This window comes from Pavona decussata, unplaced genomic scaffold, assembly GCF_977016875.1.
Source record: "Pavona decussata unplaced genomic scaffold, jaPavDecu1.1 SCAFFOLD_134, whole genome shotgun sequence".
In the NCBI taxonomy this organism is placed as follows: Eukaryota; Metazoa; Cnidaria; class Anthozoa; order Scleractinia; family Agariciidae; genus Pavona; species Pavona decussata.
In genome coordinates, this window is record NW_028145547.1 from 2,416,625 (window position 1) to 2,443,598 (window position 26,974).

The window sequence follows — 26,974 nt, forward strand, 5'->3', positions numbered from 1 at the left end:
TGGTACTGTTTTTGACTGTGTTCATATTAGAAAGATTCGACTGTAACCTACATTACTGATAATTTTTCAGCTCAAACAATCCACAACAAGGACCTTCTATCACTATCAGTCATTTCATATGTGTATTTTCAGATACAAAAATCTAATTTCCTGCTTACTATCAGATTACCCACAACTGTTTAAGGATTTGTATTTATAATGGTTGTAGGACTGAGTGGAGTAATTTTGCAGAATAAAAGAGCCCAGTTTCAAAAATAATTATTGGAAGGTATGTCCTATTACAGTGCGCTTGAAAGCACATACTGTAAAATAACAGATTGTGTCCACTGTCACATTAAAGCTCAAAACGTGACTGCCTGTAGCCAATTAGATTCAAATTTTATGAAAGTTATGTTTAGGTAACTAGTAAAAAGCCACATTTATATGTCTGACTTGTCAGACAAATAATAATAAGACATTCTAAGGGTATCAAGCATTCCTTGAAATTTTCATTTTATGAAAATAAATATTAATCAATTAATTAATACTACAAGTATGCTCAACATTATTAAGATATTTAGGCCTTGAAAATTTTTGTTCCAAGTCTCTTTTATCCAACGGTCCACTGCAAACAAAAACAATCAGTCAAAAAAGTAGACGCATGTAAAGTCATGTTGAACAGATTTTAAATTTTACATATATTCATGAGCAAAAAAATTACTTTTAAGTTACTACATCTGTCAAGAAGTGCAAAATGCCATGAGTGATTGCACTGGTGCTTGATATGTTTCTTTGATATCTGAATTGCTCTGAATCAGCTCTATTTTTGCATACAGACTGGATATAAAGTAATAAACAGCCATGTATTTCATTCTTGATCGTAAGGCCTAAATCCAAAGAATTAGCTCATAACAAACATACAAAGCTTCTCAAGTGAGGTAGTATAATTTGTATTCTTATCTGTAATTATTTTAACTGAGTAAAAACAAATAAAATAAAAAAAAACCAAGCATCAACCCCTCTTTTGTGCAAATAGTTCAAGTTAAAGGTGAGGTAACAAGGTGACTCTTTGAATTAAACCTTTAGTTTCAGAAACGAAATACAGAACCATGTTTCTTACATGTACATGATATTCAGTCGCTATGCCGAAATAGAGCCCCTTAGGAGCAATTTGGGTTACAAGATGAACAATGTATAAAGTCGCCTCTCTTGCACCAAATAACCGTGCAACAGTTGCTTAGTACATCTGAACTTGAACATACAGTACTGCAAGGGTTTTTTCCATAACTGTGCATATTTAGATAACTATACAGTTTAATATTTTTTAGATATCTTATAACCTTCAATCCTCCTTCTGATGGACCCTGTTTCAAAGCTTCTTTTTCTGCATCTTCTCTTCTTTTCTGCTGTCGTTTTAGTCGTTCAGGATCTTTGACCCCACGACCTTCAGCCTGAGAGAGAAACAAGTGTTAAGCTTTGTTCCTTTCACCAAACACTACACTTTTGAGTCATGGAAACATTTCTATGTTTACAAAGAGTTTCAGTGACTGAGGAGAAAGTTAAAAGCCTGGTTATAATAATAATTACTGTAACAATAATAATAATAATTATTATTGTTACAGAGCCAAATATTAGGTGGCTATTAGTCCCTAGTGATCAACTATTAGGTATTAAGGTCATTCCCCTAAAATAGAACCTATACTCAGATTTTTTCCAAACTTTGCCCATGTGTGGTTCACTATATGTAAACTGCAAAAATGGAATAAAAAGAGGGGGTTACCATGCTTGTTCTTCAGCAATGAAGCATTGAAATATGGTAATTTCTGCATGTTTGGACAAAAAGGACTATAATAGAGCATTTACCAAAAACAGGAATTATTTTCTGAAGAGAACAGTTAACAGCTCATTTCATAGAATTTTTTCCCTGTTCATAAATCATTTTCAATGTGAAATCTGTTTGAAAAGTATTCCTAACCAGTACTACTGAGATATTCAACAAAATAATTTAATTCATTACCTCTGAAGGTAGGCCAAAATGTCCATTGGCTAGATATTAGGTGCAAAATTTGATATTTCTAACACTAGGATTTTCCTTAAATTTTCATTGTGGTTAGAAATCTGAAAAGAGAAAATAGGTTCACCGGGTTGGTTTTATTAACAGATATTTCACAAAGCAGTGGTAAATCGAGCTTCAAAACTGGTTTCTCCGCGAAGGGACTGGGGCAAGTCTTAAGAAAACACTTTAATTTCCGCGCAAAATGCAAATTAAGAATTTTGTTGTTAGATGCAAGTCAGATTGAGTGATACTCACTAGTTAGCTAGAAATGAGCGTAAATTTTTTATTTTACCATTGTGCGCAGTAGAGTTGCGCACTGCAAAACAGGGGAATGACCTTAATTATAAATACCTACCTAATAGTTGATCACTAGGGACTAATAACCACCTTAGTGCACTTTCACTGTAACCAATAAATTTACATTTTTGACATTTGATAAGCCTGAGATCCAGATGATCGCAGCATTAACATTGCTCCCTTGCTCAAAATTTGATTACAAATCATTGTAAAAATCTCTGTTTCCAAATTATTTTAATCACAAGGATTAAGAATAATTGGAAAACAAAAATTATTATTCTCCCTAGTACATAGAACACTGAAATTTTCCCACATTAGTTTACAGGTACTCCACTCAAATGAAAAAAGATAATGGGTGAAAAATCCCAACTGGCAGAATGCAAAGCAACTGGTGATGTAACTTGCCATCAGGCGTTCTTTTTTCGAGGGAGCACGAAAGTGTGGCAGCATGATTCTCCCACTGCCACACTTTCATGCTCCACCCAGAAAAGGACGCCTGATCATAGGTTACTGGCTATGTACAAGTGTGGTCATGGGGTTTAACTTGCGTCTACCGTGAAACAACTACAGGCCGGACAGGTCAGGGCTTGACTTGAACCTGGGACCAGGGATTTCCTAACCACTCAACCAGATAACCTCCATGGCACTATTACAGTACCATGAATCATGCTTTTGGTTTTTGACAGATTTTTTTAAAATAATTTGTAAAAAATATATCAAAAAATTTGACAAGATACCATATTTATTAGATTAACCACCCTAGGCACTAATTTAATTTTGGGCCAGTGAGGGTGGGTGCTTATTATTTTCCCAACATTTTCAGCATGCAAGGACATTATTAGAGAATAACAAAACAAGCGATAACAAGTTTATTTTGCTTCAACAAGACAAAACAAAGTGCAAAAGCTAACAATAACAAGCCATAAACAATATAAAAGTTCATTGACTACCAATTTGAAACACAACTGACACCTTTCTTACTAGGCTACTACAGAAATGTTTTTTGTTGGGAGGGAGGGGTGGGGGTGAGTGCTTATTAAGTTTTGGGGCTTTCAGGGTGAGCACTTATTAACTTTTTGGGCTTTCAGGGTGGGTGCTTATTAAGTTTTTGGGCTTTCAGGGTGGGCGCTTATTTGAGGTGGGCGCTTATTCGATGGTGGGCAGTTAATCGAATAAATGCGGTATTTATTCACTTAAAAGTTTATTCTTACTTGCTGCTGTCGTTTCAGTGCAGCTTCTTCTTGTTGTCGTCTTCTGGTTTCCTATTAACAAAAAGGTTGAAAAAAGCTATATCACTAAAAAGGAGATAAAGCTGAAAACCAGTCCCTAGAAATTCAGTCTCTTCTCTTGTGCTAACAGTGAGCTAGCAAGAGATTTTTGAATACTTCAAATTACCTTGCCCCATCGAGCAGAGGCAGAGTGCAACTGAGTCGCTCCAGCATCTTATTTATGTACCTGCCAAGTCCCCTACATTTGGTCTCCCCAAAGGTGCCCCCAATGTCCCAGATATATATTTTTAAAAAATTACCTATAAACCTTGCCATAATCAAAACAGTCCAATTCTGTGAATTCTGTTCTGACTGAGTTTTAAGATGTTTCCATACTTAATGACCAATAAAAAAAAGATGGCTGGGCATGACAAAACTGGGTTCTCCTGCATTGTATGGGGAGACAGGGACAGGGCTGTCAACTCTCCCGGATAATCCGGGAGTCTCCAGATTTTGAACTGTATCTCCCGGTCTCCAGATTTATGTCTGCAATCTCCAGATTTTGAGCCGTATCTCCCGGTGTCCAGATTTATGACTGTAATCTCCAGATTTTGAGCTGTACTTCTCCAGATTTGTGTCTGTAATCTCCTGGATAATTGAATTTTCCTATTTGTTGAAGACTCGAATTTCTGACAAGAAAATCTGAAATGTGTAGCGTTGTTGTTTCTGGTACTGTTTATTGTACCCCCACCCCCTCCCCCCCACTGAACCCGTGAATTTGGCCTTGATTCGACGCCTCTGTTAGACGCTTTGTTATTGCTGGCTGGGGATGATATATTCTCCATATTTGAAGACGTGTGAGGTTGACAGCCCTGCAGGGAGGTGGGGTTGGTACTACTATTTATGGGGGAGTCTCCCATGCAGTCATTTTAACCCATTGCCCCCTGAGAGTGTGACGCGTGACATTATGCTAATTTCCTAGAAATTTTGGAGTAAAGATTGCGTGATCCAAACGCTTGAAATAAACCATATGCGCAGTAGCACTATAGACGGGGTCAGGTTTCAACGCAAAGCTCACCCAAAAGAGGAGGAATTCTGCTGCCGGAAAGTGTAAAAATTTTATCATTTGATGCATGGACATATAGGACAGGGAGAAAAGCACAAATCAAATTAATTTTTTTTGTGTTTTACGCGCGGCGAGCTCCAAATATGAATAATTAGCGGCCGCATAAAACTGTCAAGACAGGTCATGTCAAGAACCGAAAATGGGTAAAGTCACTGTTGTATACATCAAATATGAATTTTAACAGTATTTATTGAAGTTTTCTTACAGATTCAAGGCCATTTAAAGGCAGGCAAGGATAAGAGAAGGAGAAAATGGCTCGAGCCGCACGAAAACTCTTCGTGAAAAGCAAAGTACAAACGCATCGGCATCGCAAACAAAAACTCACGCAGCGCAAGGAACGACAAAACAAGCAAGTGGAGATTCCAAACAAGTTTTATTTACAAGATAAAGAATTCGGCAGCCAAAATGTGACAAAAGACGCTAAATAAAAACTAAAATCGTGCCAAATAAAGGCCAAAATTGTGTGACCGGTCCAATCCAAAATGAGATTCAAAATACTATATTCTACGCATCATTGAAAAAGAATTCGCAGCGAATTGCAAACTAGTGAAACGTGTCACTATTAGCGGCCAAAGGTTATTTACCAAGAAAAGATCTCAAATATTGATTAGGCCAAAATGCAATGAAATCATGATCATATATACATTTGAAACTCACCGATAGTTCATAGATCGCTGCGTCGAAGATCGGGACTCGGGTTATAAAGAATGCAATTTCAAGCCGCGTGGTCAAGAAAGCAAGTTTTGCAAAGCGCTACACTACACTACATTTTAAACACTGAAAACTGTGTCTCTACTGAACGCCCCCCACTTGTTTTCCTACCCACCCTCTTACAATGCCCACAAACTTTCTTCCTACCTTCAATTTTAACAATAAAATGCTTCCCAATATTTTCTGGGGCGACCGACAAATTTTCAATCTTGCGGCGCTTAGCTGACTTTGAAAAGGCGATCGAAATTGTCAGCACCGCGAGCGGGCTCCTTAGTTGAATCGTTAAAATGCAAATATTGACTTGTTTCCTCAAACCTGTTCTTAGTCATTACCCTTTTGATACCCTGGTTGCCAAAAAATAATCGTTAGACCAAAATAAAGCGTAATTTGGGAGGCGATTTATCCCCATGATCAAATTTATCCCGATAAAAGCCTTTCATTCCGCGCGCGTGATTTGATGAAAACTAGCAAATCGATCGCCTAACTTTTGCTGCGTGTAGCGATTACTTTCCTCTACAACTCTATCCCACAAACCATCTCCTAAAAAATTCAAAAAGACATCTAATTCGGAAGGATTATCTAAGGCTATATTAGGACCAGAAGCTGCCAAGAACGGAGGAACTTGAACATCTGAGAGGTGAGCCGTCCATCTCGCTTCTTCTTCTTCGTCGTCTGTCAATGGCTTGGCTGTGGAACTTGGGCTTCTTCTTGATCAGGAGCCTCTCCTTCGTCTTCTTCAGCGTCTAGGCCCTCGAAATCTAAATCCGAATTATCGTCACTACTAGATCCTTCCTCCATAAACCCATCAAAGCTTTCTTCATCCCCCAAGTCCCCAAAAAGCGCCGCTCATTTTCTAACGCATTCGCCATTGCCTTGTAAATTTCAATTGCCTCGCGCGACAAAAAATTTTTTTTTTTTTTACTGACCTTGTGGTGCTTGACATGACCTGTCAAAAAATGCGCAGAAGATGGCATTTGATTGGTTAACCATCTCTTTTGATCTCCATGACAACAAAATAACGAAAACGCCACCAGGGGGAGGTAGAGAGGCGAAAAACCAGCCGCCATTTTGGACGGGCGGTCTCGGGCGTTTCAGGAAATTCGGGGGTTGTCGGCGCACGGGCGGTTACGGGCGTTTGAGGGGTCAATGGGTTAAGGGACATTGTATTTGTACCCAAGGAGGGTATTTACAACTCCCACAAAAAGAACTGCATACATGCCACGTGTAGTTCCAGAAAATATCCATACCCCCACCACGGAGGGAATTTCACATAGGACCCCCCCACCCCCCAGGATTTTCCATTTTTGAGGTATTTTTTAACCCCCCCACCCCTTCGGAAATTCCTCAAATACAGGGTACACCCCCACCCCCCTCTAGAAAAGTTTTATTTCAAAAGAAGGCCTCAAAAATCAGTTTAATGTAAACATTTTAGAAATATCAAGAACTGCCTACACGAGGAGAAAATATGCGTTATCGCGCGCTGTTCAATTTCACCGGTAGAGTTTGCCAAAAAGCTCTTGATACTGAAATAATTGTTGTGTTTTATATTTACCTGTGGTCATTGACATCAAACTTTACCATTAGCTTCGCTGAAGATTTTAAATCTAAATTGTTGGAATAAGTCCGGCAATGCAAAAATGTGTTTTTATTTAATTTGCATATGTCATGTTTACGTTTCTATGCAAATTTGTAGGAGATCAAAACTGAAAAGGATTATCGCTTTAGTTCTGCTTAATCAATATTTCTCATGGTAATCATTCAGTCTAGTTATTTTAGTCAATAGTTTTCTTATTCAATTGGAATAGCTTGGACAAAATAAGCATTAGCAGAGCAGGGAGACAAATTGACCTTTCAGATCGTAACTTGAAACCGCAGACGAAATGGAGCCGCAAAACGAAATTAGCATGTTCACGTTCTTATGCAAATTTTGTATGAGATCAATAACGCATTAAAAGAATGTTGAATTAGCTCTATTTTGCTGAATTTTGACATAGAAATTAAGTTAATGGTTTTGGACTTTGAATTGAAATACTTTGGACAAAATAAGTTTTAACACGGGTCAGTTTTGACAAACTGATCAATTGACCCCGGGAATTGACCTTTGCCCGTAACTTTATACAAAAATAACAAACAAATATTTCAATGTTTTATGTAAAATTGGGGCTTTCACTTTATAGCCATACAAAAGTTTCCCTTAAAAACATTGGTACAAATTCAATTGTAGCCAGTGAACAATATTTTTCTACGCAAGAAAGTTTCACAAACAACAGTTTTTTAACAACTGAGTCACGCAACGCAGACAAAGATTTCTTGTCTCACTTGGACTACTTCGCTTACAAAGGCTTATCGGAGAAAGGAAACATGTTTTTAATGTAACAAGGGTTTCTTTGAAACTGTTAAGCAAAGTTGCGTCTTCAAGAAAGATCTACGAAGTTGCTAAGTTGGTAAGTTACAATTTTCAACAATTATGTCTGACACAAATGTGAAGTTGACCCTCTGGAAACTTATCCCACCATTCACCCCTCCTCCCCTCTGGAATTTCCTGGGCCATTGACCCCCCCACCCCTCTGGAATTTCCAATTCCCTCCGTGGTGGGGGTATGGATATTTTCTGGAACCACACCATCTATGAGGGCAAGTGTTTTCAAATTTCAGATCTCCACAGAATGCTGCTTGCAACCAGTCAGCCTTACGGCCTGTGTGCCCTCACATGGATAGCATGGGGCTTAGAAAGTATGATTTAAGGACGGTGCCTACTAATAGCGAAGTATTTTTGCACGGTTTATCACTATGCGGGAAAAGCAGATCTTGGTAGCGGCTATTGAAATCCAAAAAGAAAATTGGGGGCAACCACGCATATTGTAGAGATAACTAAGCAACAATTATTCTAAAAAGCAGCAAAATACAAAGCAATGTATGGCGCTTTTTTACAAATTGAAGCTTTATTATCTCTGAAAAATGCACGGTTACCCCCAATTTTCTTTTTGGATACCAAAATCACTTGCTAAGTTCTGCTTTCTCCGCATAGTTTTAAAGCGCGCAAAAATATCCCTGTAATAGTAGGCACCACCCATAGGAAACCCGAGTATCTCCAGATGCGCAGAACGTATGCGCAGTAACAATAGTAGGCACCGTCCTTAAGGCTAGTGAACACTGAATTTAGTTATACTATAACACTAGACTCATGATCAGCTCAAGGCAGTGCAATCGGCTTTGATACTGTATGCGGTCACTGTATAGTAATTTTGCCACTGGCTATCACGACTTTTCGCTTTAATTTCTCAAGCGAATTGTTCTCGTTTCCCTTGATTTTCGAGATAGCGAGAGTCTGCTGAAAAGGTGGGCAGAGATGGTATTAACCATTAATTTTTGTGTCCCGAGTCTTACTTACCGGATCAGGATTTTCAACTTCTGGTTGTGGACTTAAGCAATCCAGACAGTTTCCCATTACTTTAAACTTTGAACCCTATCACACGTCATAAAGGAAAACTAGCTTGTTTTAGTGTTTTACATGTTTTTATGCTTTTGTGCAAAAATGAACTAAGGCGTTGCTTGTGACCATCACATCGTCATGTAAACTCAAGCGGAGTGTCTTCCTATTTACCCGCCCCAATCCCCCAAGAACGGCCTGAAAAGGGGTCTAAATGACGCCCGTGGAGGGGGTGGAGCCTTGTGTAAGCTAAATAGGGAAGTCCGGTGTCTTTCAGCAGTTTTGGTAAAAAATAGTGCATCTATTGTAGCTATTTTGGTTTGAAAGTCTGAAAACAGGTATGGATTATAGAAATCATGTCTCATTTAATGGACAGTGCCCAGTTACAAAAAGTATCTTAAGATACAAGTGGGAGTTTTCTGCAACTGTTCCCTGTCATCCGAAGGATTTTCTCGCCATCTCTTCGTGTTCCCTATCCTCAGTAAACCACCTTCAGCGCGAGTGATTCAATGTATCATTCGAGAAACTTCAGAACACAGAGAATGGTTGCAGAAGACTCACTTTTCTTAAAGATGCTTTTTGCTTTTTGAAAATTACATCAGTTTGATTTGAAATGGGGTCAGGGTTTGGGGAACCGAGCCGCACACCCTCCAGCAAAAACTCCAAGGAGTAAAGGCCCCCCCCCCCCCCCCCGCCCCCGAGGAAATGATGAAAATCAAGCGGTATGAATGTCACCAAAGAATGGATCAAAATTACACAACAGGAGTGAGTCACTAAATAATGTTAGGAAATATGGTCAAGTGAGATTGTTTTTATCAAGCAAAACCTTTTCCTGGATGTCATCTTAACCCTTTAATGCCCGAGGGAAATGCCTAATTTTTCTAAATTGGTAACTATGAACTGGGAGACCACATGTGATATACCATTCAAAAGGTATTTTCCGCCGTATGCTATAAACCACACCAACAGAGATGGAGGAGGTCACATATTAGAGTGTGAAGTGTCCAAAACGAAAGAAGAAAACAATTAAAACTTTTCTTACGTTTTGTACATATTGGGTATCCCCCTGAACTATAGCTTAATGTACAGGACTCAATGCATTGCTTGCTGTAAGATATCAAATGGACCCTTAACGTACAAAGGGAAAAAGTTCCAGAAGTGTGAGGGATGGTAAGTTTTTTGTCAAGTCTCATATAGGGGGGGGGGGGGGGGGGTCATGATTTTATGCCTTTAAATCATACATCTTTCCAAGACCTTTTGGTTATGCAAATTTCACACAAATTGACAGTGAGCATACTATTCACATTCCAAAGAAAATGGAGTTAAGTACAACAAGTAATAGTATGTAACAGTTATAGACAATTTTAATAGCCACGGTTTCTTTGGTAACCATACAGTATCTTTCAATATATTTTAAATGAACAATGATTGCAAAAATAATACAAGATATTTCAATCCCTTTAAATCTATTGTCACAGACCAGCCATCGCTGGATTCTAAAATACCCATTACAAGTGATCCTTTTATTTTTGCCAAAATATCAAGGAGGTTCACTCAACAACTACAGACTTCTCAAAATAGCTACAATAAAGAAGCTACTTGCATTGCACTACAATTATTTTAGACTACTAGTTCTGCAAGAATTGAAATTTCCACTTCTCTTTGTAGCTCTGGTACCATGCTTGATAATCAAGGCCCTTTTAAGCAAAGTTTAGTTTTGGTTTGGCTAATAACCGACTTGAGCTTGTGGCGTGACAAAAATGTTAAACTTGCATTGAGATACCTAGTCACGCTTGTACTATGTCAACTGGACTAGTATGAAGAAATAAGCCATTTTTTAAGCCCAGACATATAACTTCTAAAACTCATCAATGATCCATGAAGACAAAGCAAAGGAAATCACTACCGTGAAGGAGGTTTGGAAAAGTGATCTCAATTGTCTTAAAATTTGGTGAACTTTTGCTTTGAATTCCTCCAAGAATTATTAATGATTTGAGAAGCTATATCAACACTCTAAATAGTGTTTTATTCAATTTCCAAACACCTTGAATCTGGTTTAAACAAAAACTTGGCTGCACCTCGTTTTTTCAAACCGCTTCTTTGCTCAGAAATCAGATGAAACATTCTTCCTCGTGTTTGAATTCTCTTCATGAATTATTGATGAGTTTGAGCAACAATATCAAACACTTGATATAGCGTTTCACCTGATTTCCAAACATTTGAGTTAAAAAACACTCAGCTACACCTTGTGTTTTTAACCCACTTCTCAATGTTTGGAAATCGGAGGAAACACTCTTCCTTGTCTTTGATATATGTATATTCCAAGAAAACTCCTTAGATTTCTCCATAAATTGCTTGATTTAACTAGCTAGCACTCCTTTAACTAATTTTGTACCTTGCATATTTAGATTTTGGAAAGAATTAAGCACCATTCACCACTAAGGATGAAGTCAAGTCCTTATTTCTCATGACAAACTGAATCCAATTTCTCTATTGGAGCATAGAGCATTAGGGTTCACATAAAATTCAGAAGACATGAGTCTTAACCTCCAGCTCAATGATTTTGAAGAGGTGGAAGAAAACTTATCAAGATGATGAACTATCTAAATTTATCCTGTAAAATACGAACTGTCCACAGCATGAAAAAGTTTCCATAAATACTCACATGTAGGTCAATTAATTTCGAGACAAAAACAAAGACAACAGTAATAGCAACAGACTCTGTGTGGCAGGCATTTGGTATGGTGAAATTTTCGCTAAGAAAATAATTATTTGAGGGTCAGGTGTGGCCTGTACAAAAGGCTTTCCAGGATTCTTTGTTCATTGCTATTACAATGTGTGTCTGCTAAGAAATACTCAACCCTAAAAAGTAATTCTTGGAACTAAGCAGCTGCCTGTTCACTTTCTTTTCTTCTCCTTTTCATTCATTTTATTTTTAGAATAAAGCACATTAAACAGTTAAGTGTTTATTTTCCTATAAACTACTAAAAATGTCTGTTCCTACTCTAGCTACATTGTAATCCTTATTTTCTAAATGATCCATCACAAAACTCTCTATTCTTTTGTTTTTGAATTTTTAAAAGCCCATTTACAGCAACAAGTTTACCCCAGTCAGTAAATGTGTTTGCATTGAAAGAGAAACATGTGAATTACTTCCAAGGATGTTTAGCAAGACATTCTGACACATCGATCGTTGATAGATTAAGAACTATTTCAACATATTGTACTGTTTGTACTTTAGCGTACTGGACAAGCTAAAATAAAATTAATGTATTATTTTTTAATCTGATAATTTCCCCCAAACAAAAACCAAATGATTTAAGTGGAATAAATAGTTGAGATGTTGCTGTTTTTGGTTGAAACAAAACCTTACAGTAGTGTGAGTCTGATTATAATGAGGAATTATGTTAATACAATTATTGTAATTGCTAAGGCTTCAGAAATCTTCAACTGGATCCACTGTAGCGATTCTGAAAACAATAAATAAACATTGCTTTTATTAAAGACCGGTATATAAAATAAATAACTTTCCATGAGTCAACATATTTAGTGAGGTACTGTTAGCTAGGGACACTATTAAATGAAAGGCCCAGTAAAAACAGGTAAGTGATGATTTGGCCTTTAAAATCCAAATTTCTTAAACAAAAATTCTCTGTGGGTTACAGACTTGTTCAGTTTTTAACAGAAAAAAAAATCACTTCAAGAATCACTTAATGGTTGGCTCCAGTTTTAGGCTAAAGTCATAGGCTTGTTAGGCAAACTCAATGCCTTAAATCAGAGCATAAAATATGGAGCTATGTTTCTGACACAATAACCAGCTTGCAAGCATGCCAAATTAGAGAAAATTCAGAGAAATTTGGATTCCAAGGCCAAATCATTCCTTATGCCCATTTTCCACCAGGCCTTTCAAATAGAGAAAGTAACACTATCAAGGATGCTGCTAAGAGGCGGCTACTGACAAATTTTCATCATCTGAAAGAGATCTTATCACTGGCTGAAATTTCAACAGAACACAAAAACTTGAGTCCAAAAGAACCGGCTGGGTTTGTTAATGAACCTGTTGAGATTTTTTCTTAGCTACATCCTTGCACTACGAATGAAAAATCTTTTTTTGAAACCCCAACTGGTAGGAGGCTGACCAGTTGGCTGTTAACATAGCGTGGGTTAGGATTTGAACAGGAGCTATCATGCAACAAATCCAAGAGGTCAACAGGGGACCTGTGAATTACAAGTCTGGTGCCCTAAACACCATAAAAGACACACCAAGATGATCAGTAATGGTGGACACAGAACACCACAGAGGTGGTGGTGCAGGTCTGGCGCAAGAAAGGACAAAGGAAGCCAGAGGTTGAAAAATTTTCAGGGTTTTCACCACAGTTATTAGCAATCTACTAGCTTACAGCGCACCTTTTTTAATTGGTCTGACTAAAGGACCCCTTGATTACATTGAACAGGCTGGGGTAAATACAGACATGGAGAGGGTGACTCTGTGACTCATGCACAAGGAATGATGCTTCCAGCACTTCATACCTGCTAAATACCTGGCTGCCCTTTGACCAATTCACAACTCCCTTTACTAGCTCTAGAGGACCACAGGGAATACTTCGGACAGTAACTTTGCAATATTACTACTGGCTAAACCAGGGTCTAGCAGTTGTCAAGCATGCAAATTCCACTTGGCTACTGGCCTCGTGTCAGTCGCTTAATCCAAATAAACAAACAGGAAAAACCTCTTACCTGTAATGTTCCTATAACCCCTGAAGCCATGCTTGACAACTGAAATTAGTGATCAACATAGAAATACAAAATATTAGGAAAGTTCAAATCAAGTACAATGGTAGTAATGTGTAGCCCAAATTCTGTGCCACCGGTAGCTTGCTTGTCATCTCCTGTGCAAATACTGTCTGTGTTGAAGAATACAGTGTAACCCACATGTTTGTAATCCAATTGCACCGTCATCTCATTGTTTTGGCACCTCATTCATTACAGCAAGTCATTGCTTTACCACACCCGTAATCCAAGCACCATGACTTAATATCAGACATAAGGAAATAGCATCACTCAAATTTTTAGGCAGTTTAATTTTAATGTAACTTTTGCCTCAATGGCTTATTTTCGGTTTTCAGATTATTATATGTACAGCTGTACATTAGAATGATATAGTATAGCTCCTAATTCTTATGAGTTGTATATAGTTTTAAACATTGTTATTTCATTTTATTTTCTCTTTCTTCAAAATAATTATCAAAGCAATTAGGCATGACCCCACCAGCTCAACAGCTTTAAATTTTATTGTGCAAAATAAAGGCTGTCTGTCTGTCCATGCTTGCACAAACACATTCATGTAGCACGTAAGTGGTCACACTTGTATCAGTGGGATTCCACTGTATTCTTTAGATGTTCCAAGTTTGGTTGACGTCAGTAGAATATGCGAACAAGAATGGTAGCAATAATCTAAATAGACATTAACTGGGTAGAAGAAACTATTTTCAACAATAATTGATCGGAAGGCAAGGAACTGAAGCCCCTTCTAGAAATGGTTAACAAATGGCAACAAGAAAGAATGAGATGCCACTGAGTAAAATATGTTTCATCCAACAACAAACAATAAAAAATATTAATTTCATTCTGACCTTTCCGGTTACTCTGGCCATTCCATCCTTTAACTGTGAAAGATCTGCAGATGTAAAGCTCCCGGAAGCAGCTGGAAATGAAATCATAAACAGAGGCATTTTCAGTCAAGTGTCAAAAAGTGATCATGATTTAAAACTTTAAGTTTTGCCATACATGTAATAATTGTATGGGCGGCTATGATTGAAAACAAATTGATTTCACTGATTTTGTAGCAAACTTTCTCACTATATTAATGGCACTCAATTATGTTGGAACATCTGCAGAAGTGGCAAGGAAATTTGTCTGTACTGAACATTTCCCAAACATTTGCAGATTATGGATATGTTGTAGGTTAAAATGAATCCCAGGTTAAATTTATTTCAACCTAGGTTGATTTGTATTTTCTTTGTTTCAGATGTTCCAGAATTAACAAAGGAAAAATACAAATCAACCTAAATTGAAATCATTTTAACCTGGATTCATTTTAACCTACAGCATATGTTGTATGGTAACAGGACACTTGGTCAAGAGCCATGCTGCATTTAACCATGTACCTGATCTGGATGGTCTGTCATCATTGCCAAATAGGTCTGCACTAGACACACTGTTTGCCCCTTGAAAGCGATCCAGCCGGGACTTGATTGCATACTCCTCCTATGAAACATTGCAGAAACAAAATCCTGAACACAGCACATTATGCAATGAAAACTTGCCATTCCTAGCAAGTCACGAACATATGGAAGACTTCAAAATTAACAGTATTTGTTAAACCCTCTTCAAAATGGAGATCGATACTCCAATAGTATCGGAGCCTCTTCGCCGCTGCCTAGAACAACAAGGCAACCGCACATCTTCAAATCCGAAACAACACTTAGGTCACATTTGGTGCAAACTAAGGACACCGTCGATCCGGCAAAACAAGATGGCGTGGTTTACAGGATTTCCTGTAAATGCGGTTAAGTCTCGTTGAGGAAACAGGGAGATCAATGCATGGAATGAGAGAATCAAAGAGCACAACAGGGATGTACGACTCGCCCGTAAACAGGCCTCCGCCGTTTCTGAGCACACCTACGAGACCGGCCATTATCCGCTTTGGAACGAGGTAAAGTTTATTGATCGAGACTCTCACTGGTACACCCGCAGGATCAAGGAAGCTATCCACATGACTTCACCCTGATAACATCAATAGGGACAGCCAAATTGAAATTCCCGAAGCGTGGATGCCTACAATCAAGAAACACAACAGGAGAGTGGTACACCAACGGACCGCTGAGGCAGCAACTTCTCACCGGAACAGTGAGGATCGAAATGCACCAATCACAACCATCCATCGTGATATAAATGGTGCCAAGCAACCAGTCAACCTAATCGCCTGATTTACATCTCAAAGTGACTACATCATGAGACAAACGATAATACACTTATTGTTATTGTATCTACTACAGTAAACAACAACTACCTCTATCTCGATATATGTTATTACTACAGTATTTTGAATAATATTATAAACATCCAATTTGCTGATGTAAGTCAAGTGGTTCAGTATACTTACTCGGTCTTGATTGCCATGGAACTGATCTGAAGAAATACTCTTGGCATTTCCAAACTTTCTTTGAGCTTCCCCTTTACAAAACAAAATCAAATGTGTAAACCTACAAGGTGGACTACTGCTACATTCATTAACCACTTGTTAACCCTGGAAACCTGACACACTGACTTAGAAAAAGCACTTCTAGAGTAATGCCATTTACTGCCCCCACCTTCAAAAAAATGATGACTAATTAATTGTAACCTCAACAAACAAGACAAACGTGATAACAATGATGATGACGCAAAAGTGCCCTGTTGCTACAAATGATATTGTAGACACTGCAAAGCTAATTAATTATTACTAGTAAAACTACTTGTAGAATGCTATGTTAAAAGACATACAATATAATTTACAATGTTTTAAAATATATTTCAAAAACTCATTAATAATTCATAAGCCCATTGACCTAACACATGGTTGATAAAACATCACGTGCAGTGGTTTTACATCTGATAAAACCTCCTTCTTATTAGTATGCCGTGTTTGATGTTTTTCTCGTACGCTAATTTCCAATGGTGACAAAAGCATCATTGTTATGAACTCTCTTGACACACGCTTTTCCTGGAATGTTTTTGACGCAGTTCAAAAAAACTCACAGCACGTGTTTTATTGGGTCTAAAACCACTTGGCTGCGCCTCATGGTTTTAAATCCCGATAAAACACTGCTGCTCGTGTTTTAAACATTACATTATCGAACTGAAAAAAATGACAAAAGTGTGATGAGATAAACATGTATCCTACAACTATGATTACCGGAATGAAGTGGGGGAAAACTGACATTTTTTTTTGTGTTCACGCTGATAATTATTTGTTTATCGGACTAAACTGACCAATCTTAATGTTGTAGAAACATGAATCAATGTCACCAATAACAGGATTACCCACTAACAGCTATTAAACTACATGTACGTGTACAGACAGTATTACTGAGACTCCATGATTCAAACAATCTCCATAACATGTAAACCACAATGAGATCTTACAGACCTATTGATTTAATGTGCAGTTGTAAAGAAAAGTAATATTTACTTTGTAACTGATAACTCCTAGGGCCAATGTATATTACTTTTGAATGCTAAATATCAGAGATCACATCAACTTTTAACTAAAACGTTCATTTACCTGAGTCCACAGGCTCTGGGTCTCTTCTTCTGTTGGATCTGCACATAAAAGACAACATAAAGAAAACCTATATTACAACTAAAAAAAATAATGATGATGATGATGATGATGATGATTATAACAAAGGAAAATGGACAGGACTTGTATTCAAAAAAGTCTCAAATAATACAAAGATGCGGCACCTTTCCTCACGACTGGATCTCCTCTCACTAGAGAATGATGAGCTTATTTCATCTCTAAAGAGTGAAAAAATAAAAACAATAATAATTATTATTGGTTTATAATATCTTCAAAACACATGTTATAAACTTCATTCCCTTTCAAAGCATTTTGTGAAACATGTTACATACCTATCTCTATCTCTGTCCCATGAACTTGATCCAAATGGACTGTCATACCTGGACACAAAAAAAAGGATAAAATATTGTGATTAGCATGAGTGGTGTATAGCCTGCCAACAACTATTAAGATTTTGAAAGCAATAACCTTCATTGGTAGATATTAATAATATAGCATATTTGACGTTTTTGCAGAAAAACATACACTTCTGTATCAATAGATACATGCATGTAGTCAGTAGTACGTTGATAAATGACAGAAGGGAAATTTTGAATACTTCTTATGCTGTTACGAAAACAGCTATACGTAATTAATCTACTGGCTTTCACATTATCACAGACGTTAACATCAGAGCACTATATATACATGTATAGTCGTCCTCAAAAAACACAAATTTCGACTGCTGTTATAAATATGACATTAAATATGGTGTAAACGGTTCCCAACTGCCATCACGTATTAGCAGAGTAGTCACCACTTTAACAGGATTGCAGTGGCATACACATTTTTTATGAGTTATTGACTATAACTTACATAGGAGGTGGTTCTGTGAAACTTGTGCCATCCATGCCATAGCTACAAAGAAACAAAAGGTCACAGGTCACAGGTATTAAAGTTGTATTCAGAAACAATTTTCAAGCAGTTCATGGATAATGTTCCCCTTGAAACAGTGATTTCATTCACGAGCGGGCTACCGGCAGATATGCTACTTGCTGAGGTGACTACTGTATGAATTCTAAATATTTTCAAAACTCTGTTAAAATAGCAACAGAGAAGACCAGTTGGCTATTAACGAAAATTGAGTAAGAAATAAATTATCATCAACTCCGTGATTTTTGTTTTCGTCTGAGCATAAGAGGATTAACAAGTGATTCAAAATACAGTCAACTCTGAGATAGCGGACAACCATCACTTGGTGTCCTTAATAGCAGGGTATGAAGAAATTGACCCAATTTCAAGTTGTAAAATGTCATTATAATGTTACGAGCCAAAGAAGAAGGAATATCAACTGCAAAGTGTACATTAAGGTGCAAGTCTGTCAAGAACACTGAAAACTAAAATACCAAAAACGTTACATGAATACAGTGCAGCGGAAGTGCCTTGAAGATTGGAATGGACACATTGGATGTTGTTGAATGACATAAGATATTTTTCTGTTTGTTGTCATTTTTGTCAAACAGCAGACTGAAAATAAATCAGTGTCATTCAATATGTTGAAGATGTCCGTTGTAACAAGAGTAAAACAATAAAAATGTTACTTTGGGACCACACGAAGAGTCCGCAATTCTGTTCTAGTGAGAGTTATTTTCATACGTCCTTTGTAGTTTCAACTTATTTAGCTTATTTTCGGAGTATTTAGCCGTGTCCTTAATAGCGGGGTGTCCGCAAGGCAAGAGTTGACTGTATGTAATTACAGAAACTAACCTATCAAAGAAATCCATATTAGAGTTTGAAGATACTCTAAGCTTGTCAGCAAAAGAAGGCTGTGTCTTTGTTGGCTTTACTTGCTCAACAGTCTCCATGGCAGCAGACGCAGAATGCCCCCGGCCCGATGGGGTCGTACCTGTACCCCTCTTGCTCCCACCCAAGCCCATCCCCAGACGTTCCAGCTGTGTCGCCTTCTTGGGATCAGTATGCCGCAGCTTCTCCTCCTCTTTCTTGAAGTTGACCGGCTTATAGGCCAGGTTTGGAGAGATCAGTTCTGCTTCCGCTTCTTTGACATTCATGAGTGCTGCCTTCTCCTTGTCTTTGTCCATCTGCTGGGCTCTTGATTCCAGCTCACTGAAGTTTGTATTCACCTTCAAGGAAAAAGTAGTTCATGTCAAATAAATGTGATGTTATGTTTTAAGCCTGGTGAATAAATGAGCGATGACTTTTTCAGTCAGTGACACAGGCATACTTGGGAAAAGATCTGAGTCTTGCAAACAGGAGTCAAACCTATGACCTTCCAATTACTAGTTCAAAGAAATAAAATAATATTTGGTTTTATCAACTCAGTTGACAAACTAATTTGGCTGACATAATCAGATTTGAGAGCTGACATTTTGAGTGTCACCCCTTATTCAGAGCAAATAGATGGAGGCGATAGGGGAACACACTCTGACAAAGTGCCACCACTTGAAAAGTCAGCTCTCAAATCTATTTACAGTGGCCAAATTAAACTGTACCCTGTCAACTCAGTTGATGAAACCAAAATAATTGTTTCCACTTATAAACAGAATTTGGTTCGGACAGAAGGAAAAATATCGGCTCAATACTATACCCTCAACCCTTCCGGTCAGTCTATACAGTGCAGTAGTAACACAAAGACAGTCAAATTTCTAAATTTCTGGATGAAATCCTACCACTCTGAAAAAATCTCTTTGAGTATTTCTGTATCATACCACTGTCTTACAATATTTTGCAAAAATCCACTATGACACTTGATCAATCATGGGAGTATGTACAGGGTTTAAAGCAGTGCCAAATTACCAATAAAATAATTTAAACAGACCTTGGTGGCTCCCAATCCTCCCTTCTTTGCTCCAAGCTACAAGATAAGAACACAAAACACAGTGTTAAAGTTATACCCAAGTAAATGCTGGTATGCTGCAAACATTTTGAACATTACAAACCAGTAAAAAACATTAGTTCATATTCCTAAGCAAAAATGACTGAATTATTCAGAGGGTAGGTTTGATTACTCAAAGACTTCTTGCTATAATAATGATTGCTGTCATAGACTTACTCCTTTCTTCTTGGTAGCACCAGGTTTCCTTGTACCTATTGTGGGCACACGGGTCTCTAAAGGAGAAAAGGAAAACAAAAATTTACCACAACATAAAAAAATACAACCAGCAACATATGTTAAAGTGTGGCTATTTTTAATTAATCTGCATATTTTCTAGTCTCCTATGCAACCATTCTTTCTCCTCCCCACAAATGGCTACTGAAAACTAAACCACATTCCTTTACCAATAATTAACCAATCAGATTCAAGCTTCCATTTTCTGGAAGCTCTATGTGCCACTTGAGTTTTCAGAGGAAAGTTACATGACAGGGCAATGCGGACTCCCCTCGTGGTTTCTGGTTGCAATGCATTGTAGCCTTTTTTTAAATTTTTGCCAGATGACTTTGAATTGGACATAGAAGCCAAGAAGGTACAAGTGGGAGCCCTTTTCCATGAAGAAAAATCCTGATTATTGGAATCAACAGGAGAAACAGTCAGTGCAAACAGTAGCTTCGCCTTTGCCAAATTGCAGCAATTTAATAGATACTGTCACTTGGAGAGTTTTTCCATTGAGAATATTTCGCACCTCGCAGTAATTGCTTTGCTCTTGGAAGTTCCCTTTTACTGAAGACTTACTTGATTTTTCGTTGAATTTCTCTCACTTTTTTGGAAGGCCAATGGAATTCGCTACTGTTTGCCAAACAGCTTACATCCACATTAAGCGATGATTGAATGATTAATTGAAAATTGATTGCATTTTACCAAAAATATTTATTCTGTTGTGATTTGCCAACAGCAATGAACATGTAAAACATCTAGATTCACTATGAACAATTTGTATTGGAGTTGTTTTGACATCCAAGACAGACTGAAAAGCAAACTGACTTCACTGTCAATTTTGTGACACATGATTGGTTTGTTTGTTAGACCGCAAACACAAAAGGAAAGGAATGTGGTTCGGTTTTCAGCAGCCGTTTGTGGGGAGGAGCATAGCCTCAATTTCTGCGGGTGAGCGCGAGTTCATTTTCCTGAACAGTGGCTGGTTATGAAGCCTAGGAGGGGCATTGTGTGATGACACTAAGAACAGCTGCATAGGAGACTACATATTTTCATATGATCAACAAAACCAATTAAAATTTGTTTAAGGATGGGAGTAAATTTTGATTGGTTTGGCAATGACAGAATTTGCAGTTAGCACAATTTTTTAAACACAGAATTAAGTTAAAAACTGAGTTCATAAATAGATTTGCAATCAGGAATTTAGCAAAAATTTATGCAAAGTCACTTAAAAATCTGTTTCAAATTCAAAGAAATAAAGAAATGTGATTTTTTTTAATAGGGAAATGTATGGCTGGCGGGTTACCACTAATGCTATATTATTGTAAGTTATAATATTATTTCCTTGGGATCCCTACAAAACTTCTCATTTTTGTTAAATAATTCGGTGTGGTGAATTTATTTCTGAACACACTTGTCAACTAATACAATGTAAACTTGTACAATATTTGAAAATGGCACACAAACTGCAAAATTGTGTGGTTGCCATAATGAAGTGATATATTTTCATTGGATAATTTTTTTAAAATATTTTTATTCAATAATTGCATTTAACTGTGTGAATTATTTTTGCATGTGTTAAATTCACATTTTCATTCAATAACAGCATTACATTTCTATTCAAAAAAGGCTTTATAAAATTATATATTATTTATTTGATAGATTATTACTTCATGTGATGCAAATATTTTCATTGGATAAAATCACTTGGTAACGTTTGGCCTGGTCGCATAGCTTAAACATGAACAACTAGAGCCACAAGTATAAATGGCTGTCTGCCGTTTGTTGCAAATCCTAATAGACCCTTCTCCAAAATGGCAGCCGAAATTCAAATAAGTTTAAATTAAAACCGTATACCAGCACTAGAAAGAGCACTTTTACTGCAAGGTTTCAGCATATCAGGTGTAATATCAGCTGAGAAAATGTAAGTTGAAAAATGAAAAATTTACAGACGTTTGTATGACTGGGGGTATGACGTATACCCCCAGTCATACAAACGTCTGTAAATTTGTCAAATTTCATCTTACATTTCCTAAGCTGATATAACACCTAATATGCTGAAACTTTGCAAGGTTACTAAAGTAAAGGTGCTCTTTCCAGCGCTGGTATCAGTTTTTCATTTAGTTCAATTTTAACTCATTCAAATCTGTTGCCGCTATTTTGGAGAAGGGTCTATTAGCGTTCCATCCAGGTGATCTGAGATGCTCCATGCTTCAAAAACAAGATTTAAAGGGGAAGTATCACGAAAATTTGCTGTCATTTCAAAACCCAAAAATGTTTGACTGTCAGCAGAAACAACAAAATAATTGTCAAGTTTGTTAAAAATTATCACCCCAGTACAATAAAACTGTCGATTAGTGCCTCTGGCCAGAGACAGGGTAGGCCGGTTTCGATTGAAACTTGAAAAAAATTAGGCTAGCATTTTTGTTTCCAAAATGCGCTAGGACAGATCACGAGTTGTTTCTCTCAAGAATTGAGTTGATTTTGTTCCTCTCGTCATTCTAGTATTATTTGGCAGGTGATCGAAGGTCTTATTTCATCATTTTTAACAAAAGATGTCAAAAACCCCATGATACTTCCCCTTTAAGTGCTGCCCGTGTAAGCCACTACCATGCCAGTGACAAATAAAATTGTGACTTTGTATTACCCTTTACAAACCCTTGGCAAAAATGATAAGCTGTTACAATCATACAAACCTTGATGCTTTGGTGGAGACACACTTAGACCTTCCATGTTCTTACTAAGATCATTTCCTGTGGAGAAAGAATATTGACAAGTTAGTACAGCCCTTCATTTCAACCCAGCAAATAATGAACTCACTGAACAACGGCACTGACTTCAGCTACAACTGACCTTTACCATTGCCGTTGCTTCCATTTGTTGGCATCATGACAGTCTGTGAAAAAGACTGCTGCTCTACCTCCTTGAAGAAATCTTGATCCTTTTTGTCAGGTGAATTTGGAGACTGTGGTCCATGATGGCTGTCTAAATGTAGCTGAAGTTAACAAGAAAAACAGGTTTTAGTTTTACTGGACAAAATAATCAGTTGCAAAGTAATAGAAACCAAATATTATTCTTTTGCTTTTGTTAAGGTGCATGTACATGTACACAACACAAGCAGTGTTCTTAGCTGAATTTGTTACCTTACAGGTTGTAATCTTTCTGTCACCAATAAACATGACCTAATAATTTCTCCTGCTTATTACAGTTATTGCTCTTTGCTCTCCACTGAGATTACAAAATTTGAAAGGAAAACGAAATGAATTCCGGTAGTTGTAGTCAAATAATGCCATCAAGAAAATTGCCTACTTGATAAAAAAACACCATATTTTGTCATAAAAATCTCAAGCTTGAATGTACATTTGCATCCCTAACTATCACCTAGTTCACATGAAGGTTAGTTGATGTGGCCAAAGTTGACAGCAAGTGTACTGTAGTTGCAAGCTTGTCAAGGGCACCGTTACTTATTACTGTAGGAATAGCCACACTTACAACAAATAACTGAGGTTAAGCTTTTGGGAATACTAGCTGTCTAACTTTTAAAGCTTAGTTTAAAAAGTGGAGACAGCATTTTAGTGAACTCTAAAAATGGTTGCAATGATTATGGGCCAGTTTTACAATTAGGTAAATTTCCCACAAGGCACATTTTGAATTTTATAACATCATGAGGTTGGCAATGCTGTTGTCATAAAGCAGAAGTTCTTTTGTGTTAAATAGCTGGGCAACCGTATGACATCATGGAGTTAAAAGCAAATAAGCTGACAATAAAATCAGATATTTATTGAGAGAACACTAAAATGATATCTCCACTTCAAAGCTAAGCTTTGAAATTTATTCACTATTCCTAACAATACATTTAAAGTTAATTTGTTACATAAGAGTGGAGGTTCCTTTTAACCAGAGAATAAATGTTATTGGTACAGAAAAAAGCTCACCTGGGTGCCATACTGCTGCAAAGCTTTTGTTGCTAGAGTTGCCAGCTTCTCTCTGTACATATGGGCGACACGACTGTACCATACCAAAAAAAGGAATAACCAAGATGATCAACAAAATAACATTCTCTTTTGGCCAGCTGTGTTGCTGAACAAAATTTTATCCAGATATATTGAAACTTATCAACTAACACTGCACTGCACTGTAAAGATAGTCCAAAAAATATCATTTACCCTCTGTATTTCGCAGATGAATCCTCAGTTGAGAGGTTATGTTGTCTAAAGAAGGCATTCTGAAAAATGAAAAAGGAAATATACAATTTATAGTAATATATTTTTTTTACAAATAGTTGCAATAATATTTATTACAATTATTAATTATAATAACAGGCAAAGAGAAAATTAAAGAATGGATACGGCATAAATTACAATTAATTACATGTACAATTAAGGAACTAATAAAAGAAGTAAATAAAGAAAGGAACAATTTAGAAAAATAACTAAAGGTGGGACCTTAACGTAGGTTGCCAGAAAAGGAAAAAAACCAACACCCAACTTATAAAAGGGTAAGAGGGAGTATTTAGCCTAGAGGTGAGCTCTACTTCTACATTATTTGTTTGGCTATGTATGTATGCTGCAAGAGGTTCCCATTTTTTAGTCACTTTTCCTTTTGTGTCCAGTTAACATTGGAATTTAACAAAGTGCAGATAATTGCTCAAATTTGGTAGGATTTCTTTCAGTTGCATTCAAAATGTAATAGCGGGTTAAGAGACACCAAATTCGCTTCACTGTGCAGAAAAATTCTGACTCCGCTGACTTGACTGGCTTCAGACCCAATGCACAAATTCCTCTAAGATTTACATTACTCGACAAAAGGTTCATCCTTTGTAGCACAAAGATGATATAATATAACAACCCCAAAGCATGTGAATCATTGTTTCTGGTACCTTTTGACAGAAAAAGCATTTTTCATTGCCTTGAACTCATATTCTTGTTAACAGTTTCTTTGTGGGAAGTCATCTATGTAAAGGCTTGTATTGGAATTCCATTAATTTTGTACTATTTGTACACTGGAATGCTAATAAATATGCAAAATTCCAATCTACTTCTTTGTTAACAAAATCCTGGAGCCATTTTTCTTGACTGTTTACCAGAGTCTGACCTTTCCTCTCTAAAAGCCTTAGAACTGTATACCAATCTATTTGATTTTTTTAAAATTTAGAAATTGTGTTCCTATTACTAGTAAGTTTGGAGGATTTAAGGAGCTTTTTGATTGATGAGAGAACTCCAAAGTATTTAAGTGAACATGGGTAGAGGTCGTATTTAAACTGAAATTCCAGGAGGGACAGATAGACCTCAGGGCCTTCTTTTAGTAAGTGTTGCACTTTTGTTATACCTTTAGCTGCCCAGGCTTAAAAAAAAAGGGTTTATGTCCAATAGTTAAAAGAGAGATGAACCATAATGGCTGTTGGAAAAGTTGTTCCCTAGAATTTATCTGATTCTCAAAATTTTGGCAAGTGTCCTGGCAATAACATCGTGCGGTAAAACAAAAAAAAGTTTTATATTATAATACAACCAAAGGAAATGGCCTGTTAAAAGATATGTTTAGTTCTTGAAGACATTAAATAGCTCTGAAAATTTGAGGGAAAATAAATTTAATGTATGTATGTATGACAGCTTGTGTAACAAAAAAAAGATTTGGGGGAAACTGTTTCCAGCAAAAATTAATACTTAAAAATTTTGACTGGTCAACTTAACAGGTCATTTGAAGACAATAATATTTTAGAAAAGAAATTCAAATTGAACAGCTGACTTAAAGATTCTGGTAGTCATAGATATAATTCATGTCTGTTTCCTAAGGAAAGACAAAGAATGAAACTATCATAAAGGATAATAGATCATTATACTTGATTTGTAAACCAAGAAATCAACGCTTCTCGAATTTACAAATCAGCATCACGTAATGTTCTTCTTCTCTGTAGATTCCCCGTAGAGCAAAAATTAGATAACGCCAAGGAATCCTCAGAATTCAATCTCTGTTCCTCCGCACTTAATGTAACGATTCACGGGAATAACGGGTAAAATGTAACGTAAGTTTACAAGCTTAATGATTTTACGTAAGCTGAAAAGAATCTTTTTTTTTCTTTGAAGAAGTATCTTACCGCTTTTGCGTTGCCGCCAACTTGCATTGCTCTCAGCTGTAGCCATGTCCAATTTGTATCCAGTTGGGTCGATCTTCAATAATTAAATATAAGGATAAGGAAGCGAAATTTTTTTAGTCGAAGTTTAAGTTAGAACAACTAATCAAAATTCACAAGTAAAGTTACTGTATAAATGATCGATTCGGGCCGGTAAATTCGTCGACATAATCAAGTAATACTCGACCACCAATTTTTGTCTTTACTTCTTTAGATTTCTCCTGATACAATACAAATTTATAGACAGTAAATATAAGGTTTTATTCCTTACCTAATAAAGGTCAAGTGAACACCGAGAGATCGGTGAACAGCCGAACAATCAATGCAAAGAAATACCCCATAAGTTACTGATGCCCACGTTGGATTAATATGTCCGCAATCGAAGCAAGTCTGAAAAACAACAGAGGATCTAAACATGAGCTCTGTGAGGACAGGATAAAACGGTCCTTATCGAGTCATTTTTACCTTGTTATCAGGGAGACTTTTCAAGCGTTTGAAGATAGTGGCGATGTCTTTCGGACTCACCGCCGCATCCGCCATCTTTTTCTTCCGATCCGAGAGAAGTTTGGAAACGTCATCACTAACTGAGTCACGTGTTCAGATTAG

General features: G+C 37.0%; 2 protein-coding genes across 3 annotated transcripts; both read right to left on the minus strand.

Moving 5' to 3' along the window:
* Positions 1 to 224: 224 nt before the first annotated feature.
* LOC146467695 (small VCP/p97-interacting protein-like) lies at positions 225 to 8,946 on the minus strand. Its single transcript, XM_085125483.1, has 4 exons — positions 8,768 to 8,946; positions 3,544 to 3,594; positions 1,320 to 1,430; positions 225 to 604 (listed from the first exon to the last, which is right to left on the minus strand). The coding sequence occupies exons 1-4, from the start codon at positions 8,822 to 8,824 to the stop codon at positions 590 to 592; spliced, it is 234 nt and encodes a 77-aa protein (XP_084981609.1). The 5' UTR covers positions 8,825 to 8,946; the 3' UTR covers positions 225 to 589.
* A 2,798-nt stretch (positions 8,947 to 11,744) lies between these two features.
* LOC146467696 (ADP-ribosylation factor GTPase-activating protein 3-like) lies at positions 11,745 to 26,961 on the minus strand. Of its 2 annotated transcripts, none has more exons than XM_085125703.1 (19): positions 26,834 to 26,923; positions 26,640 to 26,758; positions 26,333 to 26,405; positions 24,405 to 24,463; positions 24,174 to 24,246; positions 23,092 to 23,233; positions 22,935 to 22,991; positions 20,200 to 20,255; positions 19,966 to 20,001; positions 18,897 to 19,270; positions 18,006 to 18,047; positions 17,483 to 17,530; positions 17,315 to 17,368; positions 17,133 to 17,170; positions 15,972 to 16,042; positions 14,974 to 15,073; positions 14,440 to 14,510; positions 13,544 to 13,582; positions 11,745 to 12,276 (listed from the first exon to the last, which is right to left on the minus strand). In XM_085125703.1, exons 1-19 carry the CDS (start codon positions 26,906 to 26,908, stop codon positions 12,253 to 12,255), a joined length of 1,551 nt encoding a protein of 516 aa, XP_084981829.1. In that variant the 5' UTR covers positions 26,909 to 26,923; the 3' UTR covers positions 11,745 to 12,252. The 2 variants fall into 2 exon arrangements, with proteins under 2 accessions (XP_084981829.1, XP_084981830.1); XM_085125704.1 differs by having other exon boundaries at positions 12,111 to 12,276; positions 23,098 to 23,233; positions 26,834 to 26,961.
* Positions 26,962 to 26,974: the final 13 nt, after the last annotated feature.

Bases quoted from the DNA above. Each gene is read 5' to 3' on its own strand.
- LOC146467696 (XM_085125703.1), bottom strand. From the start codon at position 26,908: ATGGCGGATGCGGCGGTGAGTCCGAAAGACATCGCCACTATCTTCAAA. The intron at 17,171-17,314 runs GTGCCGCATCTT...TTTTATGTGCAG, and splicing joins AGATCCAGTCGTGAGGAAAG to ATCCAACAGAAGAAGAGACC. The intron at 12,277-13,543 runs GTAAGAGGTTTT...TATTGTTTTCAG, and splicing joins GGGTTATAGGAACATTACAG to AATCGCTACAGTGGATCCAG.
- LOC146467695 (XM_085125483.1), bottom strand. From the start codon at position 8,824: ATGGGAAACTGTCTGGATTGCTTAAGTCCACAACCAGAAGTTGAAAAT. The intron at 3,595-8,767 runs GTAAGTAAGACT...TTTTGTTAATAG, and splicing joins AAGTTGAAAATCCTGATCCG to GAAACCAGAAGACGACAACA. The intron at 1,431-3,543 runs GTAAGAATAAAC...TTTCTCTCTCAG, and splicing joins CACTGAAACGACAGCAGCAA to GCTGAAGGTCGTGGGGTCAA.